The sequence below is a fragment of the Antennarius striatus genome, chromosome 13, assembly GCF_040054535.1.
Source record: "Antennarius striatus isolate MH-2024 chromosome 13, ASM4005453v1, whole genome shotgun sequence".
Taxonomy (NCBI): domain Eukaryota; kingdom Metazoa; phylum Chordata; class Actinopteri; order Lophiiformes; family Antennariidae; genus Antennarius; species Antennarius striatus.
Genome location: NC_090788.1, coordinates 784837 through 800392, shown reverse-complemented (window position 1 = coordinate 800392; position 15556 = coordinate 784837). Strand labels below are relative to the sequence as shown.

The 15556-nt window shown below is 51.2% G+C and overlaps 1 protein-coding gene across 2 annotated transcripts in view; it reads left to right on the top strand.

Annotated features, from left to right (window-relative positions):
- Positions 1 to 15556, top strand: part of tmem132e (transmembrane protein 132E) — a 131872-nt gene that overhangs the window by 74050 nt on the left and 42266 nt on the right. The window contains exons 1-2 of one of the 2 annotated variants that reach the window (XM_068330615.1): positions 7733 to 7991; positions 9368 to 10313. In XM_068330615.1, coding sequence (XP_068186716.1) covers positions 7919 to 7991; positions 9368 to 10313 — 1019 coding nt within the window. In that variant the 5' untranslated portion in view covers positions 7733 to 7918. Of the gene's footprint in view, positions 1 to 7732; positions 7992 to 9367; positions 10314 to 15556 lie in introns of those variants that run through there. The other variant, XM_068330616.1, reaches the window with a different exon arrangement.

Sequence of the window (15556 nt, the reverse complement as noted above, 5' to 3'; positions counted from 1 at the left end):
GACCAGAGATGCAGTCTAGGCTAACATTTTTAGCTTGAAGGCTAACGTGTCTCTTTTACATCATTGGTGTGAAAATCTTTGATGTTCATGTTGGTCGTTCTTCCATCAGTTCATCCATCCTGTTGGTTGTTTCATCCGTCCCGCCCATCAGAGGGGCGTGAGCCAATCAGCTGCTGCCCAGTGGATGCCGCTCCGTCCCGTGTTTTTAGCTCCGTGTTTTATCGTCGCCTCGATTTTACAGCAGGACTCATAAAATAGTGAATATTAGATTAGTGTCGACTCAGCGAGGTTTAGTGTCTGCGGAGGAAACGCTGAGTCATGTTTACAACAAGAGCAACAAATAGACTGAAGTACACAAAAAACACTCCTCCGTGTAAACATCAACAGTATGTTGTTGGTACCGTCCAGAAGATCAGTCGAATAAAATGTGACGACCGAAATAAACCCGACAGTCAGCTTTAAGGCTGTGGCCCCGCCCCCATCGTTAAACAGCCAGTAATATGAGTCCAAAATAGGACACACACACAGGGGCGGGGCCAGGTTGAAACAGTCCAGGTTCACGCAGTGAAACAGTCCAGGTGTGAATCTGTTGATTTACATTATTGTCCACCTCCTAGACAACAGAACCTATTAAACCCACAGTAGACCACAACTTGCCCATCATCATCATCATCATCATCATCATCATCATCATCATCATCAGCACCAGGAATCCTCTTTGTTTCTTCTTCAGCCAATCAGGAAGGCCTCTGATGACGGGGTAAATGAATTAAACGTTCCTTTGACTGAGAATCGTGGAGAAAAATCGACGGGAACGAGAAACATCAAAGTTTGCGTCGAGACGTTTTTATTTACGAGTCTTAACTCTGAGTGAACGTCGTGTTTTCCATCTGTGCAGCTCGAGGCTACGCTAATATTTGTTTTCATCGTTTGTGACTGAGGTGTATTTAACTCAGCGGCGGATAAACGGCCTCCAGATTCCCGTCATTGTTCCGAGTGTCACAACAAATGAATGGGAGCGTTTGGGTCGGGGGTGCGTTTGATTTTATGCACATAATAAATCATCTGTGTCTTCAGTGAATGCGCTTTAAAAAGAAATTGCCGTCTAACGTCTCCATTTAGACAAAGTCTCCGATTGGATCGGAAACTCGGCGCCTGATCGGATTCCTGATTATTCAGGAAAAAGACGAGGAAACGTGGGGACCGGGTTCCGATCCGGGCTGGCTCAGACCCGGGCGGGTTCTTGCCAGGGGTTTGTTCGGAAACTGTTCCATCAGCCTTTAAGCATTTTACGTCTCGTTAATCTGCCACTGAAGAAAAGACGCTGTGTTCCTGGCGCCGGGGGCCCGACCCGCCGACGCCCGCGTGCTTTTCCTTCACGACTCTTTTTAAAGTGGTTGTCATGGTGATTTGGCAACGGGTCATGTGGGAACCGAACAGGGATTGTATCCCACCAGAAAGCCCCGCTCCGGCTGAGCCGGGGTCACGACACCCCGAGGGGGCCGCCCCACAAAAGACCCCGACCATGATAGAACCGAGCCTCCTGGTTCTGGACCAGATCGCCATGGCGATGAGATGAGAATGTTGGATAAACAACCAGAACCTCCTGATCCCAAAGTCACGATGGATGATGTCATCCAGGAAAGAAGAAGATCTGCAGGTGCCTGAAACAGGAAGTCAATGCTGATTGGTCGCCTGGTCACACCTGGTGTGAAACAGGAAGTGGCTTAAAGCAGTTTGATGAGACAGGATGATGAGATGAGACAGGATGAGATGAATGAAGATGAGATGTGATGTCATGTCATGTCATGAGATGAGACAAGATGAGATGAGACAGAATGTCATGAGATGAGACAGGATGAGATGAGACAGAATGAGCTGAGACAGGATGTCATGAGATGAGACAAGATGAGATGAGCCAGGATGTCATGAGATGAGACAGGATGTCATGAGATGAGACAGGATGAGATGAGACAGAATGTCGTGAGCTGAAACAGGGTGTGATGAGAAAGGATGAGATGAGACATGAAGTGATGAAAGGGGATATGACTGGATGGGATGAGATGAGAAAGAATACGATGAGATGAGACAGGAAGTGATGAAGTGATGAAACAGGATAATATGACAGGAAGCGATGTGATGAGACAGGGTAGGATGAGTCTGTCGTAGTGACTTCGTAATGATAATTTGAACTGCTACCTGAACGTCGCCCCCTAGCTGTTGGAGGTTTAAACGCAGGATAACGGTTGGGTTCCGTCTGTTGGGGTTTTTTTCTCCTGATCCCATCTCCCCTCCTGGCGGCGTAACGTCGTCTCCTCTTCACGCGGCTTCCATTTAATCTCGCCGCGACGCGTTAATGGCCGACACCGGAGGGCGGAAAACATATATGGTAATAAAAAGTGGTCGTATCCCGATCCGGCGTTCAGCAGAGCTTTATTATCCCCAACGGGCGACAATTAGAGGCGTAGTGCAGAATCTGGTCCAACACAATGAAAGACTAATGTAGAACCCACAAATCAGCAGAACGCAGCATTAATTAGACTCACAGTGATTACAGAGAAGTCAGAGGGGGAGGGGAACGCTCCACGGCGGCGTTCTGAGGCGGCGTTCTGAGGCGGCGTTCTGAGGCGCTGAACTTCGGTGTGAACTGAAAGATTGACGCCACGCTGTCCTTCACTTCTCAAGGAAACGTCAGACGGATGGGAGGAAGCGGAAGTAAATCTGGTTTAATTCGAGACGCCCCTCGGGTTTATGGGTAGACTTTGATGTCTTTTCACTCTTTCGAGTCGTTTAGGATATTTTTCTTCTTCTCGTTCCAGACGCCTCTTTATTTAAAGGGAAGCCATCATTCCAGATTAAAAACGTCTCAAGCCGCCCATCAAACTTGATTTATGTTGAAATCTGTCCATTTGTGGGCGTTACTAGGGGGCGTGGCCTACGTCTCCAGGTGCTAACCCCCTCAGCTGATTGAAAACGAGTTCCTTGAACCAATCAGAGTTCATCTCCCGCTGCTTTTAGCGGACAGGTGTGTCTTAAAGGTCCAATTGCGTTCTGCCTTTTCAAGCTAGCAATGCTAACAGGCTACCCGCAGCAGCTGGAGCGGCGGCCGCCGGAGCGGCGGCGCCGCGCAGCGTCATTAATTTATAGGATTATAAACAGATGCTTTTGATATTGACGGGATATCCTCCCACCGCCTCACGCCGATTAAAGGAAGAAATAGATTAATGAAGCATCAGGAGATTGAACGCATCCCATAATCCCGTCAGCCCTGTTGCTACGCGCTTTTGTTCAGGAAATCCTTCCATAGCGGCGGCGGCGCCCCCGGGTGTCGACCCCTGTGGATGGCGTTCTCAGATCAGATCGTTCCGCCTCCGGGCTTCGGCTTCCTTTCATCGATACGCGCTAACGCTAGCAGCGGCCGCGTTCACCACACACGGCTAACATCTGCGGCTAACGGTTAGCGCTGATGTGGATTCTGGCTCCCAGGCGCTAGTTGTCTCAGAGGCGGGGCTTACGGGAAAAGAATAGGGAATAGAGGATGCCTTTCATTGACCATATATGGTGTCTGTATGTACTTCCTGTCGGGGTCGGAACCCTTCAGGGACCTCCAACCGATCCGTGATGCTCACTGAAGGCCGATAACAGAAGGAGGCGTTAGCGTTAGCGTTAGCGATGGAGGGCTTCCTCCTGATGAAGAGGAGGATTGAGTTTCAATCAATAGCTTCCTGTGAGGAAGGCCTGACCCACCCCCCCGCGAACGGATGAGGCCGCTCCTCTGGTTTGTTAGCGCGAGTTTGTTAGCACAGGTTCGTTAGCGTTAATCAGGCGTAATTCACGAACCGTCCTCTTCCTCCCTCCTCTTCATCATTGGACCTTCTGACCAATGATCACTTCCTGCTTGAAGCGGTGATGTCCGTCCGCCAAATACCTTCACAACCGTTGCAGACAGACAGATGACACAAAAGCACATTCCTCGGGGAGCAAAGGGGATAAAAATTAAATGATGACCTTGACCCTAAGAAAACTAGGTCAAGGTCAAATTTCCACTTTTGCACATTTTTTGCACACACCTCAGGAACCTGTTAAGATAGAAAGACAAAACAAAAGGCGTTACATTCAGGGAGGCGAGGGGATGAAGATAAGATCACAGCTTTGACCTTGACAAACTAGGTCAAGGTCAGATTTTCACCTCATTACCTTGTAAGATACACGTCTCTAAAACCTGATGACATGTCATCACAAAACAAAAAGCATCGTTTTCATGACGTCAGAGGCACAAAGACGTGTCGCTCAGGGTCAGATGGTGAATTCAGGGGCGTCGCAGGATGTTGGAGCCTTGTTGGAATTGTTTTGAATGATTTCAAGTGGATCAAAGAATCCACCAGGACTTCCTCGTCTTCCTGCAGACACTATTTAGCTCTTAGCAGCTAGCAGCATTAGCAGCTAACTCACAGACGACACAATGCTAACCCTCTGAGCAAACCACAAGATCAGCTGCCATGTAACGGATATGCTAAACCTGCTAAACCTGCTAAACCTGCTAGCGCTTGGATGGGTGTTAACCTGTGTGGGCGTGTCCCAGGTAGGCTACAATAGCTAAAGCTAACAGAGGCGCTAGTTTAACAGGAAATCGGGTTCCTGCCCCATAATGAACCGTTACGAGCTAACCAATGTTAGCGTGAAGCCAATCTTTAAGCAGATAGAACAATCCTGACGTGCGAACGCGTTAGCCGCCGGTGCTAGCGTGTACCTGTGAACATACATGAAGCGGCTGAACTTCAAACACGCTCTCGGTTTTAAATAATCCATACGTGTAATCCGGGTCAGAATGGGATGGGAAGTCTTTGGAGAGAGGCAAAAAATAGGAGCGTTTCAAGTGCTAATACGGCTTCATCCTGGGGCTAGCGCGCCGTTTCATCTGCGCTTTGTGTTGCGTTCATAGCTAATTGAATGCTAATGTGAACCATTTTAGATTTGAGGTCTTTGTTTGCATCAGCAAAAGTGGAAAAAAGGAAATTAAAAAGTCGACAAGAAAAAACGGCGGCGGTTTATTTAGTGCAGCGTGCAGCGTGAAGGCTGAGATTAAGATCGACGGGGAAACCCCTCACCGCCGCCGAGAGACTCCGCCCCACCCCCTGAAAGCAGTCAGCCGTCCCTCCTGACCTTTACTTAAAGAGACGTTTACACGCTTCTCTTTCCCGGGATCAAATGTCCCGCCTCCTGACTTCCTGTCTCTTCATCTCGACTTGGCGGTTTGACGAGGATTCTGGGATGAAACGGCGAGAGCGTCTCGTCTGTGGATGTCAGGGAGGCGATTGGGATTGATGGTAGTTCAGATAGCTGAAGTCTGATTGGTCATGAGGTCACGTGGTCCCCGCCTAGGGGCGGAGCCTGGAAACGGGTCAAAACGGCAAGTTGGTGATGAAGTTTAGTGGCGGCAGATTTTTTTCAGGCAAAAGATTAGAGATGAGATGAGATGAGAAGAGATGAGATGGAGTGAGATAACGTGATGAGATGAGACGGGGCAAGAAAAGGAAGCAACACAAATACTTTTATTGGTAATTTAAAGTGTAATAATCCACTTTAGTGAAAGTTTTCATGTTTTAAATCTGTTATGTTCAAACTTTTTAAACTGATAACGATGAACCACGGTTGCCGTTCAAACGATGAATTTCTTTCTCCATCGTTTGGTCGACGTTGAATCTTCTAAACGCCTCAGAGGTTCTGGTTCCGACCAGCAGAACCAGGAGAACCATCAGACCCTGGAGGGACTGGAACCAAAGCGGGGGTGGGGCACGGGTGGGGGCGGAGCCGACCGGAGCAGATGGTCACCTAATGGGCGCCACAGGAAGTGGGTTCCATCCCAGCGGGCCTGAGGGCTGAACGGACATCAGGAGGCGATCGGGTTTCAACCCATCTGTCCCACCTGATGAAGAGCACCCCAGTGCATCATGGGACGTCATCACGTCTCCAATGACCCCCGACGGGCCCCCCAGGGGTTAGGAGGAGGGAGCGGTGTTACATCGACATTAGCATGCCAGCTAATGTTAGCATCAGAGGCCACCAGAATCCTCCGTATCTCCATGGCAACGGATGTTTTTGCTTCCTAAATCAGCAGGAGTGTGTGATGGGTCGTTGAGGGGTATTTTACGTTGGGGGCGTAATGGCATCCCATCATGCATCAGGCTGCACCTCGTTGGAGGATTCTGTTAGCTCGTTGTGTTGTTAGCGGTTTGCAGACATTAAACGCGAGCAAGCTGTCCCCAATGTGGCCCCCAAGCCTCACTGGGGCCCCCCCAGCCTTGCTGGGACACGGCGAACAGATGCAGATGAGCCACGAGCTAAGTGCGCTAAAAGCTAAATTAGCATCTAAAAAAACAACAGGAAACGGCGAGCTGGGAAGCGTCCCGTTCGGGGCTGTTTGGCCGGCGGCGGGTGATTGAGGAACACATGGCGGCGGCGCGGCGGCGACGCTCAGAGGTACGGAGGGGCGGGGGGGGGGACAGCTGACGACGGTAACGTTTAGCGCTAAAGCTAATGCCTCGAGACGCAGATTTAAAATCTACTCGCTAAGATAAAAACCTACAGATCAGACAGACGCCGCCGGACGCTGCATCAGTCAACGTATTGACCACGCCCCCCTAGGGTGTGGCTTATTGGACGCCGCCCAACCAGGGGAACCCCAGAAGATTGAGGAGGCGGTCCTTCAGTAAGACCTGTTGGATGATGGGCGTCAACCTGGTGACTTCAAAAGCATTGAGCAGCCAATTGCAGCTGTTAGCACTTAGCAGCTAGTAGCAGTTAGCAGCTGGTAGCAATTAGTAGCTGTTAGCACTTAGCAGCTAACTCAAAGATGTGTCTCCTGACAAGACAGCGTGCTAATGTTACCCACCGTGAGGATTATCATGTAGCAGATTATAATGTAGCAGCGACTGTTACTAGCTGCTAACTGCTAATAGCTGCTAACTGCTAATAGCTGCTAACTGCTAATAGCTTCTTCCACCTCTAAAGCAGAGCAGCAACAACTCAGCTGTTAGCCGCCGTGCTGTGATTGGTTGAGCTCAGATGGGGGGGTCGGAGTGGGGGTGGGGTCAGAGGGCTTCAGGTTGTTTTTAGAGGCTAACGGTGACGTTAGCTGGGGGGGGGGTCGTATTTCCGTCTCTTTAAATTCTTCTTCCTCCTCCTCATCATCGGCCCCTCCTTTGACTGCTCATTTGTAAAACAAGGTTGTTGCCCCGGCGTAGCCTTTTGTTGCCCCCCCAACCCCCACCCGTTTGCCTTTCAGTTTCTGCCCCCCCTTTCCCACTCTCCTTTATGATGGGAATTCCAGGGAGGCATCCTGATCCCCTCCCCCGCCGCTGGGATCCCCTCATTCTCATGGATTTCTTTAAGGGAGGGGGGAGGGAGTAGGAGGAAGAGGGGGAGGGGGGCTAATTCATCAATAATCCTCACCTAATCCCCCCCCTCTCTGCCTGAGGCATTGAAGCGACCACCCCCCCCCCCGTCTCACCCCGGTGTCTGCCTCGACCGAGGCCAGTCGTCTGGGGGCGTCGCCGCTCCGATGCTGAGTGTAGACTGGGTGTGGCCAGAGAGGGCGGAGCCACAGGCTTTGTTTCTGGTTCCCGTCCGGCTCCACCCACCGGGAGGCGGACCCAGCAGATCCCCGCGTGGGGGGCCGGCTAAAACCGGGCGCCGCGACTCCGACCAGCGCAGTCGACAAAGACGAGCAGGAAGTGGAGGAACACCGGAGCTGCTCTTCCTCCTCCTCCTCCTCCTCCTCCTCCTCCTCCTCCTCCTCCTCCTCTGTGACTGGAGACCAGCTCTGGGTTTCTCTGGAGAACCCCCCCCCGGGGCACCGTAAACTCCTGAGGAACTTGTTGGGATTCGGAGGACGGGATTCCAATGAGAACCCTGTTGCATGATGGGACTCTTCACGTCGGGTTTGGACCTGGGGGGCTGGAGGAGCTGCTGGAGTCTCTGGGTTCTGATCAGTACGTTGGTTCTGTTGTTTCTGTTGGTTCTGTTGGTTCTGCTGGTTCTGTTCAGGTGTTACAAGTTTTTGTTACAAGTGTTACAAGTTGACTGGGGTCATGTGACCTGTGTGTGAACGGTGCTAGGACTCCTGGGATCACGGGTTCTGTTGCCTGAGGTTCCACGGGTGTTCTGGGGTTCTTTTCATGTCTTGCTCAGGATGTCGTTACTTCCTGTTGAACTGAGTGTTACTTCCTGTTGAACTGACCGTTACTTCCTGTTGAACTGAGCGTTACTTCCTATTGAACTAAGCGTTACTTCCTGTTGAACTGTTACTTCCTGTTGAACTGAGCGTTACTTCCTGTTGAACCTGAGCGTTACTTCCTGTTGAACTGAGCGTTACTTCCTATTGAACTAAGCGTTACTTCCTGTTGAACTGAGCGTTACTTCCTGTTGAACTAAAGCGATACTTCCTGTTGAACTGAGCGTTACGTCTTGTTGAACTGAGCGTTACTTCCTGTTGAACTGAGCGTTACTTCCTGTTGAACTGAGTGTTACTTCTTGTTGAACTGACCATTACTTCCTGTTAAATTGACCGTTACTTCCTGTTGAACTGTTACTTCCTGTTGAACTGAGCGTTACTTCCTGTTGAACCTGAGCGTTACTTCCTGTTGAACTGAGCGTTACTTCCTGTTGAACTGAGCGTTACTTCCTATTGAACTGAGCGTTACTTCCTGTTGAACTAAAGCGATACTTCCTGTTGAACTGAGCGTTACGTCTTGTTGAACTGAGCGTTACTTCCTGTTGAACTGAGCGTTACTTCCTATTGAACTAAGCGTTACTTCCTGTTGAACTGAGCGTTTCTTCCTGTTGAACTGAGCGTTACTTCCTGTTGAACTGAGCGTTACTTCCTGTTGAACTGAGCATTACGTCCTGTTGAACTGAGCGTTACTTCCTGTTGAACTGAGCGTTACTTCCTATTGAACTAAGCGTTACTTCCTGTTGAACTGAGCGCTTCTTCCTGTTGAACTGAGCGTTACTTCCTGTTGAACTGAGCGTTACTTCCTGTTGAACTGGGCATTACTTCCTGTTGAACTGAGCGTTACTTCCTGTTGAACTAAGCGTTACTTCCTGTTGAACTGACCATTACTTCCTGTTGAACTGAGCGTTACTTCCTGTTGAACTGACCATTACTTCCTGTTAAATTGACCGTTACTTCCTGTTGAACTGAGCGTTACTTCTTGTTGAACTGTTACTTCCTGTTGAACTGACCATTACTTCCTGTTAAATTGACCGTTACTTCCTGTTGAACTGAGCGTTACTTCCTGCTTCCTGTTAATCATGTGAGTCGCCGACCTCTGTGTGACCTCTGTGTGACCTCTGTCTCTCCTCTCAGCTCTTGCAGGTAGGGTTCCGCCCACCGGGTCGGACGCCCTCCTCAGCCCGGCGGCGGCGGCGACCAACAATCCTTCGCCACCCAGCGTCTATCTTCCCGTCCAGTTCAAGATGTCCAACGCCCAGCTGGCGTTCTTCCTGCGGGAGGCTAAGGCAGCAGGGCGGGGCAGCGGACGCAGCAGCGGCGGCCCCGCCCACCCGCTGCAGCGCTCCGAGAGCTTCGTGGTGTTCCAGACCAAAGACCTCCCCGCCGTCAACGTCAGCTTGGGGCCGTTCTCGCGGGACCTGGCGCTCCCTAAGGAGTTGCTCCAGCCCGCCAGCCCACTGGACATCCCGGGTCAGCTGACCGTCAACTGGAAGGTGCGGGCGTTCATCGTGCAGGCGCGGGTGTTCTCTAGCGCCCCCACCCTGCAGGTGTTCTTCTACATCGCCGGGCGCGACTGGGACGACTTCCGGGCTCAGGACCGGCTGCCGTGCGTCCGTCTGCACGCCTTCAGGGACGTCCGGGAGATCCAGACTTCCTGTCGGATGAGGGGGAACCTGGGGCAATGCCTGGCCCAGCTGGACCTGCCATCCTCCTGGTTCAACGCCAACGTGGCCCCCCTGGGGCGCCGGAAGGGCCCCGGCGACGGGCTCCTGAGTGGCGACACCCTCCAGGCCGAGCTGTACTACACCCTCCACGGCCCCGCCCAGGACGGCGAGTGTGGCGAGGGCTCGGGGCACCGCGGGGGCGGGGCCTCGAGGGCGGAGCCGCCGTCACAGCACCCCCTGCTGCGTATCGGCAGCATCAGCCTGTACCAGGCGGGGGCGGAGCCTCCGCTGGTGGACAAACAGCTGGACAGGAACATGTTCCTGCGGCTGCCGGAGAAACCGCTGAAGCCCGGAGAGACGCTCCGGATCCTCCTGCTGCTGATGCCCAACGCCAGCGTGGACCAGTTCAGCCTCAAGTAAGTCCCCGTCCCGCCAGGATCAGGATCCAGATCCAGATCAGGGTCCAGATCCTGATCCCAATCCGGAATGTCGCGTTTAGTATGAAACTAAACCAGAGTAATCTAACAGTTTCCAACAGTCCCATATAACGGTGCAAACGCTTCATCCTATCTATCTATCATTTTGTATTGTTGCCCATAGCAACCCTTGTCAATCGCAACGGGGAAGAAGCGTTTTTTCTGTTCTATATTCACAAATTCTAATTTAGTTGTTTGTAATTTTAAAATAGATTCATATTAACTAAATATTATTAAATACACTCACTAATAATTACATTAACTCATTACAGAGGTGGGAATGGTTATCTAGTTTAGTCTGGAGTTAATTCAACTTACGTCGTTTTTCTGACTTACACCACGTCTCCTGGACACGTTTAACGACGTGACCTGATGTTTACCTGTAAACAAACAAACAAACAAACAAACGTGTGGCAGTGGGGGGAGTCTGAAGGGTAAACGCCCATACATGGAGCGACCATCCTGTGTCTACGTTGGGGTATAATTAGATAAACGTGTGACACGTCCTCCAAATTGACCGTTTTACGAGGTTTGGTGGCGGCGCTAGTGCGGCCACATGGCGCCGTTTCCTCCGCCGGCGTTGATGTCGGGTTGGGTCTAAACGAGCGCGTAATCACACGTTTTATCCTCCTCATTAATTTCTGCTTTGCTGATCTGCCGGCGCTAATTAAATTCCCGTCAGATTAAGGGGAGAGGACGGGGTTAAAGCGCTCACCTCCTACGCTGCTAGCTTAGCATCCTGAGACGCCGGCGCTGAATAATGAGCGGCGTGTGTTTTTTTTTAACCGTTTCACGCCGTACCTACGTTATGTCAATATCCTCATTCGGCGTTCACGCGTGTTCTCACATCCGTGTTTTCACATCTGTGTTCTCACATCCGTGTTTGGCGCCTCCGGCAACGTGTTAGCATGCTAGTAATAACCGCCTATTGTTAGCGCGCGCTGGTGTAACAAAGGGTTAAAGATACGATATGAAGAACGGGCCGGAACCGGACCGCATGATAGGATGGCGTTGTTTACACGCTTATTTACATGGTAATTAAACTTCCTGATTGGCCGCAGCATTGACCAATCAGCTTCGTGCATTCGATGACCCACATTCGGCGCCGACTCATCGGGGACTTCCTGACCTCGGCCGTCGGCGCCACTCGTCTTTTTCCCACCGCCGTGACGGAAACGTCAACACCTCTCAGCGCCGGGCGGCGGGAAGCAACGCCTCGGTCGGCGGCCGCCGTGTCACGACGCATCGGGCGCCACGGCGAACGTCTGCCGAAGACGAGGAGGTCAGATGGGATGAAGGAATCAGGCCGTCCGTTCAGATGCCTGCTCCGCCTCCCGACTCAAAGACGGATGCTTACCCGATGGGGTCGAAGGTCACAGAGAACCACATCACACCTGGAGCTGGACGTCAGTGAGATAACAGACTGACCGGATTATTATACTGTAGATTATATCAATTATTGACCAGATTATTTTAGACTATACAGATTATTTACTCCATTATTACAGATTATATAGATATATTATCGACCACATTAATGTAGATTATGTGTATTATTGACTGTATTATGACCAGACTATTATACATGACATACAGTATATTATTGACCGCGGTTCCCTGGCGTCATGTCCAGAGTGTCCCCTGCCTCACCTAGTTTGCTGGGTTGCGCTCCAGCAAACCCACAACACCGGAAGAAGTGGGCTCTGAAGATGATATATATTACTGTCCAGATTTTTACAGATTATATAGATTGTTGACCATTTTATTTAGGATTATATGTATTATTGAACATATTGTTGTATATAATATGGATTATTGACCAGATTATAATAGATTATTGAGCTGTTCTGTGAGTCATAATCTGAACCGTGGATCAGAACCGTGTCGATCGTCTGACGGCTCTGGTTTGTGCTCTTCTTCCTCCTCCTCCTCCTCCTCTGGACAGTTACACGTGTGATGATGTCATCAGGAGGGGACGGGGCGTTAATTGATCCTTGTGATGCATTCAGGCTCCACGGGAAAATCCGCCACATTCAGAAATGTCAGAACGTGTTTGTTTGAAGAGGACGGGGCTCCGTTTCACGCCTGTCCTCCGTTGCCACGGCGACCAGATGTTCTGAGGACCTCCTTCATCCTGTTAATCTGACGTTCATTAAAGTTCTTCTGGCTCCGCTTTGATTTTTAAAGGCTTTCATTTCAGATGAAAACGCAGCTCTGATGAAGAGTTTCAGAAACGCTCTTCATCAGTCTGCTGCTGATGATGATGGTCCTTCATCCTCCTGACGGGAAACCCGTCTGAGGGGCTCCTCCTCCTCCTCTTCCTCCTCTCCATCCTCCTCTTCTTCATCAGGCCATGTGAGCGGTGCTAGCATTAATGCTCAGGCTAGCATCAGTGCAACTCTCGGGCTAGCATCAACGCTCGGGCTAGCATCAACGCTCGGGCTAGCATCAACGCTCGGGCTAGCATCAACGCTCGGGCTAGCATCAACGCTCGGGCTAGCATCAACGCTCGGGCTAGCATCAACGCTCAGGCTAGCATCAACGGGGATCTGACATGTCATCGTCGCGGTTGTGATCCTCTCTGGGGGGGGGTTGAAGCACAGATAGCATCTGGTAGCAATCACCCGCTAACAACACCTCCAGAGGTCTGACCCTCCAGTCGTTAACCGTCGCACTCCCATGTGACATGTAGCAGGTTGTTAGCATGCTAACGAACATCACACCCTGTGGGCTCGCTGTAAATAAAAGGAACGACTTTTCTGGGGGGGGTCGTTACGAAGCGAAAACTTTTTTCTACCCACTCGACGCCAGGAGCGTCCGGCGAAGCGCGACGGCGGAGACGCTAGCAGGACCCGGGAGACGCTGAGGACGCGGTGAACGCGGTGAACGCGCGTCTCTTGATGTTCGGCTGTGAAGGAGACTCGGAGCCAGAGAGCATCATTAAAACCAAACAGCGGCGTGAGGGGGGGATGGCTCCGCCCCGCTGCACCCTTTGAAGCCGCTGCCCGCTGGGAGGTCCGGCCCTCCACGCGGTCTCTTGGCAGGCGCCATCAAAAAGGGATTGCCCGTACCGTCCAATCAGGAAGCTGCATTTTCGATGAGATCAGCTAAAGGGTGATGTCGTGTGTTGTGTAGCTGCTGTCGCTAACGTTAGCTTCTTGTCCCTTTAAACGCAGTCGTACTACGTAAATGCTAAACGTTGTAGCATGTAGTCATCTTGGCTCCGCCTCCAGTATGTGATTGGATACAACAACGGCGTCGGATCCACATGGTTCCATGTGTGCAACCATGTGACTTAAAAAGCCACTAGTAGTCGTTAGCCCATAGCGCCAATTAGCAACGAAGCCAATGCTAACTCCCAAGATTCTTTGCGCTCCTCTAATATTTAAATTTTTCCCCCCAGAAACAATAATTAACCCCGCCCCCAGTCGCTAACATCAAGTACTGCTGCTAGCACAAGCACTGCTACCCTTTCTGCCAATGCTGCTAATGCTAATGCTATCATAACTACTTTTGGACAAAACATGTTTACATCACATACATTTGTACGGATCGTGTGGGCGGATTTAAGGTGCAACAGCCCCGCCCTAAACAGGCGGAGCTATTGAAAGAAAGATCAGAAGTCTCTGTTAACATTTAGCCGTGTGAGGCCTTAGTGGTGAAAGGAAGAATGTTAAAGGTGTGTGTGTGTGTGTGTGTGTGTGTGTGTGTGTGTGTGGTGTGTGTGGTGTGTGTGTGTGTGTGTGTGTGTGTGTGTGTGTGTGGTGTGTGTGGTGTGTGTGTGTGTGTGTGTGTGTGGTGTGTGTGTGTGTGTGTGTGTGTGTGTGTGTGTGTGTGTGTGTGTGTGTGTGTGTGTGTGTGAGTCGGTAAGCTAACGACTACCTGCTACAGATCTCATGTCTCATCTCAGTTTGACCCCCCCCACATACCTGCACCACATAGCTCCTCCCACTAAACACCTCCTTTCAACCTGTCTTTGTTCTGGCTGGGGGGGTGGGGGGAGGGAGGGGGCGTGGCCTCCTGGGGGTCATTTAGCTTTAGCTGTCTGCTCTAAACTGAAGCCTCCCAGCAAACTAGGGCAGATTTGTTCCGGCCGTTTGTGATGCCCCACCCCTCCCCCACTCTACCCCTCCCCCACTCCCCCCCCCCCAAATGGCTTTGCTGCCAGTTGTGAACTCACGTTTACTTTAACATGTTAGTGCAGGTGGGCAGAGCGACCTCACACCACCGGGGGGGTTTGATGACATCAGACTGTTTTCCTGTGTGGGGGGGTTTACATTCCCAAAGGCTGGGGTTGTAGGGGGGGGGGGAGGGGGGCAAAACATCACAGGAAGACATTCCTATTGCCGTGTCAGTCAGTCGCTAATTCTACCTACAGCTAAATGCTACTTGCAGCTAAATGCTACTAGCTGCTAACTAAACAGATGCTATCTAAATGTTTACTAATATGGTACAGAAGGCCACGCCCCCTCGTGATGGTCCATCCTGAAGCCCCGCCCCCTCACACCCATCCTGACTCTGGTGTTTGATGAGGTTAGACTCCGCCCAGTTGAAGCGTGACAATGAACACCCAATAATATGTCTCTTATCTTGGATCTACTTCCTGTTTCCTGTCTGACTGGTTGCCGGGGGTTACTGGAGTTCAGCTGTTCTCCATCAGATCGTTGATCGAGACGCGATCAGATCGTTTGATTAGAAATTCACAGAAATAATAGCCCTCAGATCAAATCTGGAGTTCGCTGTTGCCAGGCAACAAAAAGGGGGGCGGGGGAAGAGGAGGAGCAATCAGTGTTTCAGGTCTACTGTCGGTCACCAATCAGAGTCTGGTCACACCTGGTGGACACGCCCACTCTGGGTACCCAGTCACAGGACAAGCGCCGTGTTAAACACCTGTGTGTGTGTGTGTGTGTGTGTGTGTGTGTGTGTGTGTGTGTGTGTGTGTGTGTGTGTGTCAGCTGATGGGGGCGCGGCGGGGCGGCGAAGCGTTTATCATGTCGCTCTCGGCTGCTGCTCCGTATTGATTTTGTGTCCAGTGAAATCCCGGCCTGTTAGCGCGTTAGCTCGTTAGCCCGTTAGCCGCTACGACCTCACCGGTCGTGAAAGCTTCTGATTTGATCCACGACACATAAACACACGTTCATCGCAGGGAACCGGCGCCAGGTCCAGACGATGGCGGGTCAAGA